General features: G+C 40.1%; 1 protein-coding gene across 1 annotated transcript; it reads right to left on the minus strand.

The window, feature by feature from the left end:
* ARV1 (ARV1 homolog, fatty acid homeostasis modulator) lies at positions 1-18,082 on the minus strand. Its single transcript, XM_049868662.1, has 6 exons — positions 17,861-18,082; positions 11,024-11,143; positions 8,459-8,612; positions 4,279-4,503; positions 3,309-3,455; positions 1-389 (listed from the first exon to the last, which is right to left on the minus strand). The coding sequence occupies exons 1-5, from the start codon at positions 18,032-18,034 to the stop codon at positions 3,313-3,315; spliced, it is 816 nt and encodes a 271-aa protein (XP_049724619.1). The 5' UTR covers positions 18,035-18,082; the 3' UTR covers positions 1-389; positions 3,309-3,312.
* Positions 18,083-18,122: the final 40 nt, after the last annotated feature.

Here is an 18,122-nt window from a genome sequence, read left to right on the forward strand (position 1 = left end):
AAAGGAATGAAACACAGATATTTTATTTATATGAATTATGAAATCGGATTCTCCCTCTTTAAATTCAAATGCTTACCTGAGGTGTCTCTAATGAATAAATCTCCACTTGCTGCATACATCAGTTCCTCTAGCAACATTCCTTGTGGCTGTGTGTTTCTACGTAAGTCTGTGTGTATCTGTATGTATGTGGTTCAGCTGATTCTTGAGTGTGGGGATGGGCCGGGAGGTGGGGGGTTTCCACTGCCATAATCATTGCTTTCATTTTTGGGAAATGTTTCCAAATCTTTGCTTCATTTTACTCATTACAAACAAGTAGCTTGGTTTATATTTCATGTCTTGTCTTTTTCAGATGAAGCTGGTCACAGCATAAATTGTAAAGAAGAATAAAACTGTGGATTTAAACAAAGGAAATATTTAGAATGGCAAACATTCTGCTGATAATTAAATCAACAAATACTTATTTGGGGCAAGGCCCTGTCCTATGGGAGACACAGAGTGACCAGGTCGTGGTATCTCCCTGCGCCAAACTTTCAACCAGGTTGGGGAAGTGAGGCATAAACACGTGAAATTTTAATCTAAGGGATTGTTGTTAGTTGCCATCCAGTCAATTCCAACTCATGGCAAGCCCACATGTGCAGAGTAGGACTGCTCCATAGTTTTTAGGGCTGTGACCTTTCAGAAGGAGATCGCGAGGCCTGTCTTCTGAGGCATCTCTGATTGGGTTTGAACCGCCAACCTTCTGGCCAGTAGTCGAGCACTTAACTGTTTCTGCCACCCAGGGACTCCCAAAATATGAGATAGGTAAGTATAAAACATGAGATAACAAAGCAGGATAATGCAGTTCGAATGACTATTAAAAACAAATGGCCTTATTCTTATATCTATAAATTCTAATTGATAGTTTGACAAGTAGCAACACTTATCAAAGTATAGGACAAAATATCTGAGCCTGGAACTGTCTCAGCAGTCTTGGACACAGGACTGCTGTAGGTGTTAAACACCGGGCCTTAGTACGGCAATAGAAGGAGTGATCACTACAGCATTCAGTTCTTTGGAAGTCTTCACTCCATGGCGAAGGGAGAGACAGCTGTTTGGGTAGGCTGTGAAAATGGCACTCGAGGCCTGGGAGAATGCATGAGAAGTGTTTGGAAATGATGAGAAGACCCACAACAGAGTCTGCGGAAGAAAATTAGGACCAGATGGTAGAGGGCCACACTGAGGCTTAGAGAAAGTGAAAAGGCGTTGCTTGGGAAGAGACTAGAAACTCCTGTATCAACACTGAGAAATGAATGAAAATTTTGGAGTGACCCAGAAGTGGCACTTTACAAAGGCTAATGTGGCACCAGTATGGGTTGAAGGCCAGTTAGGAGGTTATTATAACCTTTTAGGCGACAATGAGGATTGAGCTAGGGTGTGAATGAAAACAAGAATAGGAACATTTCAAGAGGAAAGCTATCAGGAAAGGACTGTTTTGGTGGCTACAGGCCATATGACAATGAGCTGAATTCTAGACCTGCCAATATTTAAGGTAACAGCGGGATGGTCGTGGAATTATCTAAGAGGCAGTGGGAAGGGCACAAGTGAACTGGCAGAGAAGGAGAGGTAGAGACATTAGATCTGGGAAGAATATGCACAGAGATAGTAGTTTAAGTGATGGCACTGCCAAAGCAGAGTGTGCAGACAGCAAAAGAGACAGCATGCAGGTTGAGAACGGAATCCTTGAGCAGGCACAGGAATTCAGAGAAGAAGGAAGATACGACAGGAGAGAACAGGGGTAGCTTGTTTCAGAAGGAGGGGCCACAGGCCAGCAGCTTCCACCGCAGAGTGCAGAGTATGAGGTCTCTGAAAAAGAACAGGCAACTGGCTTCCCTGGTAAACTTTAGGACACTATGGCAGGTAGTATGTTTTATAAAGAGAAAATGTAGTAAAGAAATAGAGGAAGCAGGCATAGAACAATTGTTCTGGAATAAAGAGCTATGCGTGTATGCAGGCAGAGGGGAAGGGGCCACAGTAGAGAGAGAAGATAAATGAAGACCTGGAAAGGGAGAAGGTTTACTGACCATGAAGGGAAGCTGAGGCAACAGAGTTGAAGGCTGGTGCTTTGAGAGGTAGAGAAGGTTTAGAACAGCCAATTGCAAGGAGTACGTAACAGAATGAGGAATGGGTGACTAAAAGCACTGCCTACAACTTTCCCTGACATGGGTCATGGGCACAGTCTGTTTTCTTCTGCATCTGCCTTTACTCACTGTGTCTTCATCACCTGCAGCCCCAGATTTCCCAACTCAACCTGCAAGAGTCTACTCTAAGATCGTAATTCATAACACAGAGGCTGTACAGACTACGATCTGGTCTGGTTGTGACTGGAAGGAGGAAAATACTTACACGCTAGAAAACAGCCTCTGAAAGGAGGTTGAGCACAACTTCTGAGGTAGAAGGAGGAGAGAGAGGAAAGAACGCATGAGGATCAAAGAGGTTCTGATGTGGAGAAGGAAGCTAAAGGAATTTGCAATAGCCTAGGTTCTCAGTAAAATGGAAGACAAGCTGAGAGAAGTGAGAGTGGCCCTATGATGGAGGAGCCTGGTAAGATTTTCAGAACTACTGCATCGAGGACATGTGATGGGAAATTAACTGCAAGTGAATACAAAGACGAGGAACCACACTGATGTTCAGTTGAGCTTATATTCATTGACAGAGAAGGCTTGCTCAAGAAACACCTGCAAAGCTTCGTGGAGAAAACAGATGGCGAGGCTCATCAAATGGCCATAACAAGGTATGTATGGTACAAGGGCACTGTAGTTGATGGTTTCAAAGAACTAATGGAGAATAACTGAAACAGCTGCCTGTAGGTTCTGGGTTTGGTTAAAAAAGAGGCAAGTAAGATGAGAAGTAGATGTCAGAGGTCAAGGGACTAGAGGTAGAAAAGATGTCAATATGCGGAGATCGTCAAAGTGAGGGAACAGAATGTTTGAAAAAGGTAGGAGATAGTTGTTAGAGGGAGGGATTTAAGAGTCTGAGATCTTAGTAGGAGTGAGTTGGAGTTGAGGTGTTAAGAGAAATTGTGAAGGTAGGACTTCGGGAGTGACAAAAACATGGCTATTGATGTCACTGAGGGTGATGAGAAGAACTAGAGTGAAGGAGCCTCAGAGCCACATACTAAAGTCCTTGAGGAAGATGGAGATGGATCAGAGGCAACTGGATGCTAGAGGGTGGGGTATGTAAATGCACCGATTTATTTTACAAGTACATTTATCTAATTTGAGAAGGATACTTTAGTTTGAATGTATGAACACTACTGATGGTTTTAGTACCTCTTCAAAAGTCTTGAGATTTATAGATGGCACAATCACTTCCAATGTCCCACTCCATCCTCTGGAAGAAGTAGACCATGGTGCTTTCCAACAGTAATCCACTCAAGATGGCCAACAAAGACAGTTTCCGATTGATGTTCAGGGTCACTGGAAAAGAAAAGCCAATTAGTAAGTTGTTAAGAGTTTAATCAAATGATACTGGCATGTAAAATATGTGGTAGTATGGCTGTTTTGTAAAGGGGGTATGATTTAGAAAATCTGTATTTGTTTTTATTAATCTACACTGTTACCGTCTCCCATTTTCCATCTGCAAACATTTTGAGAGCCAAAGTATCTGCTTGTAACAAAATCACTGAGCTTCTCCTCAAATTAAGCAGCAGATTCCTATGAATATTCAACAAGAAAATATAGACTGATTAAAAGACAGTAACAAAAAAATGATACTCCTACTGTCACAGTCTGCAAAATGGTAAGGATTATGATAAAAAGTATCAGGTAATCGGCTCATTTAAAACAGTGCTTCTCAAAATGTATGGGAAAAATTGAGACATACACAGCAACTTATCCCTTTCCTGGTATAGTAGTAACTGTATTGGATTGGGAAGAGAGTCCTGGCATTCTAGCCTGGCTTGACATCTGCCCAGCCATGTTACTCTGGACAGGTCATTTAACCCTCATGGCCCCAAGAGCTCATTCATAAAATGCAAGTAATAATGGCTGCTCTACTAACCTCACACAACAGAGTGCATATGAAAGCACTGTGAAAACTATAAGGTACTACATGGTTAAATTTAACAAATACCATGTCCCTGATCTGTATAAAGCACTATACAGATGTTAGGTATAGTTATTATCCTATGAAGAATTCTACTGTCCAACTGGCTTTATAAAAACTTTCATCTAGAAACAATGCTTTAAGCTTTTATATGGGTTGAAAGGTGAGAAGGCAGAATAAAAAACATAAACATACCTCTAATTGCCTGAAAATTTGACGTAAGGACAAACACTTTAATCAGTTTGAGGCACAGAGGTGTGTAGTCATGTTCCCAAATGACAGCTGGAATCAGCAGGAGTTTTCCATAGCTAGATAACAATAATGCTTTCAGCAGTAAAATGAAGTTGAGCTTTTTTTTCACTGTCATGGGTCGTTCGACCCACAGAAAAGTAAAAATGCCAATAAAAAAGGCCGTTTGTTCTAAGGAGGAAATGGAAAATAAAAACATGAACGTCCCCATCCAAACTATATTCCCTTAAAAGCAAATAAACTACAAATTTCAAAATGTAACTTATCAGCTGGCTTCATAAAAAATGCTTTATCAAGATCAAATTTTTTCTTCTTAAAAAAATGAACCCCTGGCTTTTGTGTCAAATCCTGCTGGTATGATTTCAGAAACATATTCCAACAATTCTTTCATGAAGTATTTCATCATTCACTGAAGAAAAAATAACTTCATTAGAGTTGTAAGCAGCAAGTTTTCCACGTTCCTACTAGGAAGCAAGATTCTGTTTAAACATCTTCAGTGTAAGAGATCTCCACAGAAAAAATAAACCAGGAGAATGCAAGTTTTAAGTCTAAGAATAACATATGAAGACATTTTTCTTCGTGTACTCACCCATTATTTATTGAGTGCCCACTATGTACAAGATTTTGAATACTGTTAATAAAATCAAATGAAAAGATTTCCTTTATTAATTTAACAACTATTTTTTAGTGTAATTCCTTATACTTCCAGAGAGTATTAATAGAACAGAGCCTGAAGTAGAAGCAGCAGTAGTTCCACTGGTGTTCTACTGGCCAGAATACAGCACAATCTGGTCTGTTCCTATTAACTAGGAATTTGACAGTTCTTTTAACTGCGCTATTATTTTACTAGGTTTGTGAGTCCTCTGATTACCCAGCTGTATTCATTTTGAGTGGTCTGTCCCTAATTCTATCTTGTTATTTATAATTTTGGTTTCTGCAAAATCAGGTTTTTCAGGAACACATACATTATAGAAGAAACAGCTCTAGTCTCCTTAAAATGTCTTAGAGCATCCTAAGCGCTAAAGAGGTCCCAAATATAGGTGCCTAGGACCAACAGAAATAATTTAGGATGGTTAGTTTGCATGGAATTTGCCTTACTCTTCAGGGAGACACACCATCTCCCCTCAAAACAACTGAAAGACTGTCAATTGCAAGGATTTGCTTAAATGGGAAGATCTCAAAAGGTTGGGTTTTGGATTAAATCTTAAAATTATAAGAGGTTTTAGTTCTTGGATTAGGTGATGTTTTGGGTTATGTCATGGATAGTTTTAATATTACTATGCTTTAAAAGATGTCAATGTTAATATATTCTTTCATATGTTTGGAATATTATTCAAAAAGATATTAAAGAAACATTTACATTAAGTGTTTTTAAATTATGGCAGCTGAATCCAAATTATCTCTAAAATTGCCAATAAAACAGACATCATGGTCATTATCACAAGCTTAGCAATTAAATCATGACTGATTTTTTACTGTAAGCTCCAAGAGAGCATAGATTATATGTATTTTTCATGGATATGGCTTTAGTGCTAAAGTGCGCCAAAGTATTTAATAGTTATTTCTTAAGTGGATGAATAATACATCATTGACTCTAACTGGTGGCGACATGCCTCAGATTAGCTAATGCACACGCTCGTGTATGCATCTATGCATCCACTCATTCGACTTATTCAACAAATGTTTACTGGGCACCTAAGTGCTCAGCTAACCAAAAGGTTGGCAATTCAAACCTACCAGCAGCTCCATGGGAGAAAAGACCTGGTGATCTGCTCCCGTAAAGATTATAGCCTGGGAAACCTCTGGGGCAGTTCTACTCTGTCCTACAGAGTCACTAGGAGTCAGAAATGACTCGGTAGCACACAACAACTACTACTACTACATGGCAGACACTTTCCTGGTGTGTGAACTACATCAGTGACCAAAGCAAAGACCACTGCCTCCATTCAGCTTATGTGTTAGTCGGAGAAGGCAGACCATAAAAAATAGATAACATCTTCTATGATAAGTTAGATGACAAGAACCATAAGAAAAATAAGTAGAACAGGAATGGGAGATCAGAAGTATCAGAGGGGAAGTGGTAGGTTACAATTTTAAATGGAGTCCATCAGGATAGGCTTCATTAAAGCAAAGACTTGAGGGATATGAGGCAGTCAAACATGTAGCTGTCAAGGGATGACTGTTCCAGACATAGGGAACAGCCAGTGCAAAGGCCTTAGGCCTTAAGGTAGAAGCTTGCCCAGCGTGTTTGAAGATAAGCAAGAAAACTAGAGGCTGGGTCAGAGGAGAGATGGGAGATGGTGGAAACAGATAAGCGATGCACTGGGAAGGGCACATCATGGAGGATCCTCTAGGCCACCGTAAAGACTTCAGCTTTGGTTCTGAGTGAAGTGAGGAGTTACTGTTTTATCCAAGGGGAGTCACATATCTGACTAGTTTTACAAGGGCTGCTCTATGCTGCAAATAGACTGCTGGGGAACCAAGCTAGAAACAAGAAGGCTACTGTAGTTATCTAGGTGAGAGATGATGGTAGCTTGTACCAGGGCAGTAGCATGGAGAGGATATAAGTAGGAGAAACATTTTCAAAGTGGAGCCAATAGTACTTCCTGTTGATCTGACTATGGGGTGTCCAAGAAAGAGGCATCAAGGAAGACTACAAGGTGTTTCAGTTTGAGCAACAAAAAGAATGGCGTTACCTGTAACTGAGATGGGGAGGGCTGTGGGTGGAACAGATTTGGAGTGGGGAGGGTAAGGGAAGAGGCAGAGGAAGGGAGATCAGCAGCTTGGTTTTGGATATGGGGATTTATTATCCAAGTGAGGATGCTGAGAAGGCAGATGGATATAGAGTCTGGAGTTCAGGGCAAAGGTCTGGATTACAGATGTATATCTGAGTTCTCAGCATATAGATGAATTTTAAAACCACAGGACTGGATGAGATGGGTAAGCAAGTGAGGGTAGATAGAGGAGAAAAGTGAACATGCTGCCCAGAAATATGACACTGGAGTGGGTTAGAGACTTTGTACCACTAAAATGCTTCAGTATAATCAAAGAATTAAGACGAAGAGAAGCATGGAAACCAGCAGGTAAGAGAACAGTCACAGAAGTTATGTAATCCAACACAATTTTTACCCTAGGAAAATAATGATCCAAACTCAAATTCTGAAGAAAAGCAATTCCTGAACTTAAGACATTTGGGGGAGTAGCTAATTTTCCTGTATGCAGTCAGAAAGTAACACCTTTTCCCTATTACATACACTGCACTTAGTAACTGGCTAATGCCTGGCAGTTATTGGTCTGTTTTAATAAAGATGATTTAATAAAGATGAGTCCTAGATAATTTTCAAATTGGATAATCAGAGCTTAATTATTAAAAATTTTATCAACATTATGTCGCAAAATATTTTATGCAACTTTCTAATCTGATAAATATGAGGGGCCCTGGTGGTGCAGTGGTTAAGAGCTCAGCAACTAACCAAAAGGTTGGCAGTTCAAATACACCGGCTGCTCCTTGGAAACCTTATGGGGAAGTTCTCCTCTGTCCTATAGAGTTACTATGAGTCGGAATCAACTCAGTGGCATTGGTTTTTTTTTTTTTGGGGGGGTGCCACAAATGGTTGATTGCTCAGCTGCTAACTGAAAGGTTGGAGGTTTGAATCCACGCAGAGGCGCCTCAAACTCTGGTGGCGTGCTACGGCTGCTAACCAAAAGATTGGCAGTTCGAATTCGCCAGGTGCTCATTCGAAACTCTATGGGTCAGTTCTACTCTGTTCTATAGGGTCACTATGAGTCGGAATTGACTCGACGGCAGTGGGTTTTGGGTAGAGGCGCCTCAAAAGAAAGGCCTAGTGATCTACTTCCAAAAGGGTACAGCCACTGAAAACCCTACATGCAGTTCCACTCTGACACACATGGGGTCACCATGAGTCAGATACAACTCAACAGCAATGGTTTTGATTCCCCCCCCCATCATGTATCAAATAGAAAAGTAAGAAAGCAGGTTAGTGGTGGAGCTGAAAATTTAGTCTCAAGTCGTATATTCACTAACTCCTCTTAACAATTATTAACAGGTTTTAATCAGAATAGTAAATCTAGTTAAATAAGAACAGAAAGCATGGCTTCTTCTTACCTAAAGAAGCAATAGCAAACATTCTATAGAAATCCCACTCCTTAGCATATCTAATCAAGTCATCAGGGTCAGTGCTCTGGTTTGAATCTTGAAGCTGCCACCATCTCAGGTATGCTTCACAGAGCAAACAAAATATGCAGAGTTTTCCGTGGATCTGATAAGCAAAAAGACGTCGCCATTCGATTAGGTAGAGAAACATTTAGCTGTGTTCCCTGTAAACATTAAGTAGAACTAAGTATTTGTGGCTTTGAGAAACGTCCCACCTTGTAGATTTTCAAACTCAGGACTGCAAAATTAAGTGCCTAACTGCATTCACTCTGTGAATCAGTGGTTCACACTCGGCAATGCCCACCAGAAATCACTCTGGAGAATTTTCAAAACACAGATGTTTGGGCCCCAGCCAAATTCAGGTCCTAGTTTAAAACCTTTGAGACTAAGACCTAAACGTGTGTGTTTTGGGACAGTTTCTGAGGGACTCTAATGTGCGCCCTAATTAAGGAACTACTGCTTTAAATAATTGTTCCTTTGTCATTTATATTTTCAACATCTGTCCTATACACAGAATTTATGTGACTCATGTATAGGCGGAAGCAGCAGTAAGAATAGATTTAATCTGAAAATCCCACAATACTTCATAAGAAACTATTAGTCTGACCATAAATTAAAAAAAAAAAAAGCCTCTGGGCTGGATGAGTATAAATCCTTATATGGGTAGTCTCCAACTTATGAAGGGGTTCCGTTCTAATAACTCTGTTCTAAGTCAGTTCTTATACTGTATTTTCACACAAATAACTAAAGCCTTCTATGTTTGTAAAAAAAATTAGCATACGCAGTTATGAAAATACCTCCCAGGGGGAAGGCATGGCCAGCAAATAAGCACAGAAGGCACGGGTTGTTTGCACAAAAATAGGGCATGTCTTTTTTTTTTTTTTTAGTTTTCATGATTATTGCCTTTTATTACTAGTATCTTTATAAATCCGATCTTTGTCGGCATCAGTGTCATAACAACGAAGCCAGGGTCATAAAACCGTGCACAGTTCAACTGCTGTATGTCGTTAACAGCTGAACACTGCCCAACTTTCTATCCATTAAAACTCCCTACGCTGACACAGCCTTCATCAGAAAACTGGCCACAGCCTGCTATATGGCACTGTTTTGATCAGTAAATCATAACACTGAACATTTGCGAGTAAACATCTGAGAATGTAAACATCAGCAAATTACATGCTGCAACACTGTATGTAGTACTTATTACTAACAATAAGATGTACCAAAAAAAACCACTGTTGTAAGAGCTGATTGTATTAACCTGAATATGTCGTAAATTGGAGATAACCTGTATTGAAAAAGAGCAATTAAAAGGTGGCAAATAACTTTGGAAGTTATAAAGAGTCTGAAATTTTGCCTAAATTAGAAAATACTAGGAAAAAAGGATCAGCTTTTTGCCTATGTACTTCTCCTGGGGATTGAACTTTCTACCAGTATAAAGTGGGAAACAGAACCGTGTGTGCAAAGCTGATATGGCCCAGAGTCAGTCTAAGGCTTCTGAGGCTCCCCTGGTTGGCACACTGGTTCTTGTGGCTACACACTGGAACGGCCTAGGAAGTTTTAAAAAATACTGATGCTTGGTTTGATGGGGATTAATCCCATTCCCAAAGTTTCTAACTGGCTCTGGGTGAGACACTGGTTTAGGAGTTTTGAAAGGCCTCAAGGTGATTCTAAGGCATAGCAACACTTGAGAATCTATGCTCTAATAATATAAAAACTGCCCCAGTTATTTAATGCAGAAGGAGGGGGAGACAAATAAGTTGCACTGCTATCGTCCACGTTAGTCCAAATTTAGGGGTGGCAGAGTTAGCAAATAAAAATACAGGGCACTCGGTTGAATTTGAATTTCAGATAAAAAAACAGATGATTTTTTTAGTATAAATATGCTCCATGCAGTATTTGGGATAAACTGGTACTAAAAACTTATTCATTGTTTATCTAATTTTCAAATCTAAATAAGTGTTCTCTATTTTATTTGTCAATCCTACCTAAACTATTCGAGTTCAAACTTCAACACGCTAAACGTATATCTTGAAAAATCCAGCTTAATAAATTAGAGCTTTTCCGATTAAGTTCAATGCTGTTATTGACTTCATACCTCCCTTAACAGCAGCGTATAAAATGCAATAAATTAATTTTAAATTATTTGTCATTAAATACTTGTTTACTTCTTTTAGGTATAATTCTTCCTTTACCTGGATACGTTTAATTTTATTCTGTTTAAACTAATTAGTGTTTCTTTCAAAAGGTACCCCAGTAAAAGACAACATAGATTATAGTTTGTCAGTTTCCTGCCGACCACCATATTCTTAAATATTCACTAAACATCGTGCACCTTTTTCAATCAACACCTGCTATTTCTAGAAACTTCTGCATATGGTGAGGTAAAAGATCCACTCCCAAGTTAGAACTTTTCTTAAAAATAATATTCTTTAATTCTGTTCAAAATTATTATCCTTTTAAAATAGAAAAAGCATCATCAAGTAAAATTAAAAAAATAGAACAATTACAACTTACATTTATTTTAGTATTGAAAAGAATATGCCTGTAGGCCTGGGCTTTGCATAAAATGGCATTAATTAAGATGATAACAGGATCATACTCGATATATTTGTCTACAGGTTTCTGGCAGGATTTCTGAAATAATGCAAGAGAATATTAGAACAAGCAAATTCATACATTTTGAAACCTTTAAGGATTTTAAAACGGCAAAGTCTATTCTAGCTTTTTATAGCAATAAGGTTATATCAGCATTTATTTAAATAAACCTCCATTCAGATACTACACATTCATCTATGTAAGAAGTGGTTTCAGAAATCACTACATATAATCTTCTAAGCTAGAGACATTAGCATTTTAATCTCATATTGGAGAAACTAATGAAAAATTTCATTTAAAAGCTAATTTTAGGCAAGGACGTTTCATAGAAGATTCTACTTTCGATTTGTAGGGATTGTTGAAAATAAATTTATAATGCACTTTCATCAATGAATTGTTGTCTGCTGACTAGATGGCACCTAACTTTGTGGTTCTTAAACCATGGAGATAAGTATACAGAAATGCTACCCTGTACTCAGAGCTTCCAAGAATGAGCTACAGGTGTGCAAGGACTGTGATACAGTGCCAATGATCCTCGGGTGGCAAATACTGGGGGTTTGGTTTTCTCTCCAATAACATCGAGACTGTGGAGACACTGGAGAATGCTGGCTTGGGTGTAAGGAACTAGGTTGTGCAGCCTGGTTCTAGGTTATCAAAGTAAGAGCCCCTGTGGCTCTCAGCAATTCCTGGAAGAGTCTCCAGTTCAGAGCACAGTTCTGTAGACATAGGTGATTTCAAACTCGACACCATTAGAACATATAAAATGCCCTATACAAGAACAAAGGAGCCCTGGTGGTGCAGTTAAGAGCTCAGCTGCTGACCAAAAAGGTGGCAGTTCAAACCCATCCAACGGCTTTGGGGGAGAAAGACCTGGAGTTCTGCTTCCATAAAGATTACAGCCAAGACAACCCCACGGGGCACTTCTACTCTGTCACATGGGGTCACTATGAGTTGAAACCAACTGGACAGGTACCCAACAGCAACAACATACCAGAACAAGCTCATTAGAAATGTGACATTTGAAACAATGTCAGTTACATCAAGGCTACAACTTCACAGCACAAAACTTAGTGGCTACAATTCAAACACAAAGCATTTTCAAACTCTGAGAGGATAAAATACCACTAGAAGTGACAGGTGTGCAAAAAAAAAAAAAAAAACCAATAGGATGGCCTTTTAATTACATCAAAGTGCTGGAAGAAGTGAAGTACATCGAAGAATATTAATCCTGTACTTCAAATGTAATGAAAAATTGGATTTGCTCTCAATTTAAAGAGTTTCTGCGCTTGGTATATGTCATTACAACACATAGGTACGTTTTCCCAGTCATCAATCGAACCAACTACTTCAAATTTAAATCTACCTAATAAAATGGAGGCATGAAGAGTTAGTATTTTGAAGGTCTTTACCAGAGCAAACGGTAAGCCAGCGTCTAAACAGAAGCCACAGGCTCTGAAATTCTATATTCATGGCAAAGAACAGTTTTACAGAGCCCCTTGTTCTACTCAAACAAACAGAGGACACTTACTCTCTTTACACATGGAATATTGAAAGACCTGAGATGCTACTTCATTTTTGAACAAAACCACAGATTAAGAAGTCAAAGATCCTCTTTATGTCCTTTAAAAGTTCTCTAAAACCCATATTCAGACAGTATCACAAGTCTGAGACTGAGGATTGAGACAATTTTCAGTAGGAGGTAGGCTGAAACTAGCACCTGGAGACAAAGTAGCTCAGTCATTCCTTTTACACTCATTTCCTTGACAAATGCTTTTGGAGTGGCTAGTACATTCACAGCAATAACTCTCTTAGCTATTTCTGTGGGCCAGGCACTTCCCAAATGCTATATATTAACCTTGAGACTTATGTCTCTATCCTCAAGGACCGTATAGTCCTTGAGACGACAGGGGAAGACAGATAAATAAACATGCCACTATGATACTGTCTGATAAGTGGGATAATCACAGTGTAACATGAGACCAAACAGAAAAGGCAGCTTCTGGTGCCCTGTGATATGCTGTTGCTTTTCCCACCTTCCCGTCTGAGCATGCTGAGTATCTTATAAACATGAAAAAGTCATTGAAGTCTGCTGGTTCCCTTCCCATCAGCTTAGACCTAATTTTTCCTTGTTCTGCCTCTATTATTTGCTCTTCCCTTAAGTGTTTCTTCATGTGCTTCTCTCAACTCTCCTCCCTTTACCTTGAATGTAAGGAAGGAAACGATAAGAAAATAAAAACCAAATAAATGCAACAAAACACCTTGTTGTGAGACATCTACATTTAGTAAATGTGTTCTCTCATATTAGCAAAATTATTCCATCCCATGTTGTTTGCCAACAAAAGACATGTATAGTAAAAGGGAAAGCCTTTCTTCCAAAAAATCCCTGCAGCACAGGGACCACGCACATCCCTGGGAACGCAGACACCTGGCTGCTTCCACCACCTCAATCTTAATATCAGTATGTCTTGCTTTTTCCTGATATGCTCTCCAATTTCGTAGTGAAATATACCTCTTTCAGAGAATAAACTGGCCAATTCAATTTTTTTTCATGAATATTCTTGCTGCTTCTTCCTTGTCATCATCTATCTCTAGGACCATAACTTTCCCCACTTATTCTCAAATCTGTTTAGTTTTAGCTCCACAATAAGTAAACCCGTATCTTAAAAGTGGATCCCCCTAGACTTTAAGCTCCTCGAGGGAAGGGCTGTGTCGTAATCACCTTTGCATCCAACACCCCACGGGTGGGAACTTAATAATGTAGTTGTTGTTAGGTGCCATCGAGTTGATTTCGACTCACAGTAACCCCATGTGACAGAGTAGAACTACTCCATGTGACAGAGTAGAACTGCCCCACAGAGTTTCCTAGGTAATAAATAGAGGTAGATCATGTTGAGTATATTGCTGACTCCAAGGCTGGCAGAGGAAAGATCAAAGTATGTATGAGTTACCTGCTGTAATCACTTAGAAACTTTGAATATTATTTCACAACAGATAGCCTGATGCCTAAAAACTTTTTTACTTTTTAATCTCAGGACTTCAAGAGCCTTTAAAATTATTTACTTTGTTGTTTAATTTTCAGTCTAGTATCAACTAGATTTTTCTTGAGTAATGCTATTAAGGCAGAGTTTACTATAGTAAGTTAGAATTAACATGATAAAAATGATACCACATGTTTTATCTCACTAGGAAAACTACTGAGTACAATACGGATCCATGATATACTGTGCCGCCATTCATTATTCCAAATTTAACTCTAAAATCTGTCTCCTTGGAGAGAGAGTGCAATGTTAGGGAAAACGGGGAGAAAGGTGGCTGTTGACCTAAACAGCTATCTAATAATAATGTTGTCTCTGCATAAATTATAGAGTAACGAAGAAAGCATGGAATGATTAGGAAAGGGTTTTTCCTGTTGTGAGCTTAATGCCAATATTTAAAAAAAAAAAAAAAGACTGTTACATTATAAAAGATTACCAAAATGAATAGATACATATACTAGCTTTTCTCTGGACAACAGACTGTATTCACAGTTACGTGGTTGCCATCTTCCAGATGGACGATTTAAGGGGAGTGGCCCAAAAGTCATTAAGTTTAGACCACATGTAAATTACTATTCTCTCCCTTGTACCAGGATGGCCAAGAATATGCTAATCTAAAGACCTGGAAATAGGTCATTCATTCAGCAAATGCTTACTGAGTATCTACCATGTGTCAGGCACTATTCCGGGTGGTCCAGCTACATTAATGAATAAAAATTAATGAATAAAATTTCTGTCCTCATGTAACTTATACTCCAGTGGGAGGAGATAAGCAATGAAAAATAAAAATGTCAAATATATAGATTAGAAGATGATAGGTACTATAGAGAAAGAGCAGGGAAGGGTATAAAGTGTACCAGACTTGGCAGAGGATCACAATTTTTAACTGGTGTTCAGACTAGGCCTCTCTGAAAAGATGATGTTTTGGAAAAAAAAAAACAAACTTGAAAGAGGTGAGGGAATTAGTCATGCACATATTTGAGAGAAGAGCATTCTGGCAGAGGGAAGAGTTGAGTGCAAAGGCCGTGTGGAGGGGCTTACCTGGTTTGAGAAATATTAAGGTCAAAGGTACTACAGTGGAATGAGGTAGGGTGTGAGTAATAAGAGACTATATAGGGCCTTATAAGCCATTACGGAGCCCTGGTGACACAGCCGTTAAGAGCTCAGCTTCTAACCAAAAAGACTGGCAATTCGACTCCACCAGCCACTCCTTGGAAACTCTATGGGGGCTGTTATACTCTGTCCTATAAGGTTGCTATGAGTTGGAAGAGACTCGATGGCATAGAGACTCTATAAGACAGAGTAGAACTGCCCCACAGGCTTTCCAAGGAGCGGTTGGTGAATTTGAACTGCTGACCTTTTGGTTAGCAGCTGTTCTCTTAACCACTGTGCCACCAGGGCTCCTATAAGCCATTACAAGGATTTGGGTTTTAATCCTGAGTGAGACGGAAAATCATCGGAATGTTTTGAGTAAAGGAATGGCATGGTTTAACTTCTATTTCAAAAGGATCATTCTGGCTACTATGTGGAAAAGAGTCAGAAGAGGTGCAAAGGTAAAGAAGGGAGACTAGTAGGAGTTATTACAATAATCCATGTGAGAAGGGGTTTGCTGATCAAATGAATACGGGCTGTGAGAGAAAGAGAGGGATCAAGAGTGCCTCCAAGGGTTTTGGGCTTTAGGAACTAAAATGGGAGCTGCCACTATTACAGGAAAGTCTGAGATGCTATTGAAATCCAAGTGGTGAAGTCAATAGGTAGCTGGATATTCGAGTATGGAATTCAGGGGAGCGATTCAGGCTGAAGATATAAATTTGGGAACTGTCAAACTTTAGATGCTACTTAAAGCCATGAGACAGGCTGAGCTCTCTACAACAGAGCATGTAGATACAAAGAGGTCCAAGGACTGGGCCTTAGGGTACTCCACTGTTAAGCTGCAAGGAAGGCTAGGTAAAAACACAATGAAGATTGAGAGGAAACAGCCAGTGAAGTAAGAACTAAAAGCATGGTTTCCTGGCAGTAAATAGTGCTCCAGGTGGAGGAAGTAATGAAGTCAAATGTTACTGATAGTTAAGTAAGATGAAGGCCAAGAACTGACCACTGGATTTAGCAAAGTGCAAGTCAGCAGTGATCTTAACAAGAAGATTCTAATGAAATGATGGGTGGGAAGAGAAGCCTGACCGAAGTAAGTTTAAGAGAAAATATAGGAAGTACAAACAACTTTTAGAGGAGTTTTGCTGTCAAAGGGAGGAGAAAACAGCAGAAGCTAAAGGGGGAAGCAGAGTCGAGTTTTTTTTCTTTAATGGGAGAAATAATAGTACATACGCTGGTGGGAATGGTCCAGAAGAGTACTGATACACGGATGCCCTTGAGTAAATGGAAGAGAATGGGGATCTAGTGCACAGGTAGAGGGACTGGCCTTACATAGGTATGTAACAGTTCGTCCATAGTAACAGGAGGAAAGACAAAGTCTGTGAATAACAATGTTAGTATGGGGTACATGTGATTGGGGAGCTTATGCAAGTTCTCTTCTGTGTTCACAATCAAGCAGGGGAGAATATATTAGAAACTTGGGGAGAGAGAAGGTATGTTACAACTTTCCACAAGAGTGGGAGTGTGAATGGACGAGGGAAAATATGACTGCCAGTCAGCATTAAGGATCTACTTGAGGCTAGTGGTCAGTAATGTTAAGCCACACAGGTGCAGGGACAGGCCAGACAATGTATTAGACCCAACCAGGGTTGAAATTTTGCCAAGTGAGGGAAACCACTGAGAAAGGAACAGGAAACTGCAGATGTGTGCACCAGAGTGTTTACAATGGTTAACAATGGATTATACAGATTCACACTCACATTTTGCCTACTCCCTTGTATTTTACTACAGATATTTTTTAAGGAGAATTATTACTAAAACATCATCAGGAGATCAGAAATGGAACAAAACTTTATTGTACACAGGTTCTTTGCTAATGTCCCCAAAAGAACCTCCAATTCTGTGGGCTGTTAAAACAAGATCATCCTCTCTAAACAGATTATGAACACTTGGAAAGCAGAATTTTTACTTCTTCATTTTTGATTTTTGCATCACCAACGTCTAGTAGGGCTTTGTACACAATAACCAAAAAAAAAACAAAAAAAAAACCCGTTGCCCTTGAGTCGATTCCGACTCATAGCGACCCTATAGGACAGAGCAGAACTGCCTCAGAGAGTTTCCAAGAAGTGCCTGGTGGATTCCAACTGCTGACCCTTTGGTTAGCAGCCGTTGCTCTTAACCACTAGGCCACCAGGGTTAGACAATAACTGCAACCGGAGAAAACTGAAAAAAAAAAAGTATTCCAGGAAAATTCAACATGCGTTGTGGAGAATAAAGATGGGTAATATTTGTGTGGCAAAGAAAAACTAGCTAAGAACGAAATAGCTTTGGCATGAACCCAAATGTCACGCCAATTCGATCTTTACAAGTCTCCGCCCGCAGGTCCCCTCGCCTGGGAGATCTCAGCGGCTAGTCACGCCGCTTCGTGAGAACGGCGATGAGGACAGCGAGTTCGCTATCACTACAGGAACTCCTGCGAAGGCTCCACAGACCCCGGGCAGGAGTGTCAAGCAACTAACTGAAGACCGCTTATTTCCGTCGTCCTAAAAAGCCGATACAGATCCCATTACCTCTCAAGCTACCCAAGTCCCGCCGCGCCATACTCTTCCCAAGGACACCCCAGACAACTCACGCAGATGGTTATCTTCAGCACACCGTGGTTATAGTCTCGGTATAGCTCCTTCGCTTCTTCGTTGCATTCGATGCACCTGTACTGGCAGGAGGCCGAGGCGGCAGTAGGAGTCGCTGCCGCCCCCTCGACGCTCCCTTTCGCGGGCCGCGGCCCGCTCCGCCCGCCGGTTCCCATTTGCCTCAACTGCGCCGGGGACTTCCAGCTCAGCGGCGGGGGAAACGTAGGAACGCGCGAGCGGAAGGCCTGTGACGCGCGTTGCTTG

Source organism: Elephas maximus, chromosome 24, assembly GCF_024166365.1.
Source record: "Elephas maximus indicus isolate mEleMax1 chromosome 24, mEleMax1 primary haplotype, whole genome shotgun sequence".
Classification (NCBI taxonomy): Eukaryota; Metazoa; Chordata; class Mammalia; order Proboscidea; family Elephantidae; genus Elephas; species Elephas maximus.

Coding starts and splice junctions, on each gene's coding strand:
- ARV1 (XM_049868662.1), bottom strand. CDS start 18,034: ATGGGAACCGGCGGGCGGAGCGGGCCGCGGCCCGCGAAAGGGAGCGTC. Junction 11,144..17,860: donor TGCTGAAGATAACCATCTGC/GTGAGTTGTCTG, acceptor GCATTATTTCAG/AAATCCTGCCAGAAACCTGT. Junction 4,504..8,458: donor GTTTGCTATTGCTTCTTTAG/GTAAGAAGAAGC, acceptor TTTCCTCCTTAG/AACAAACGGCCTTTTTTATT.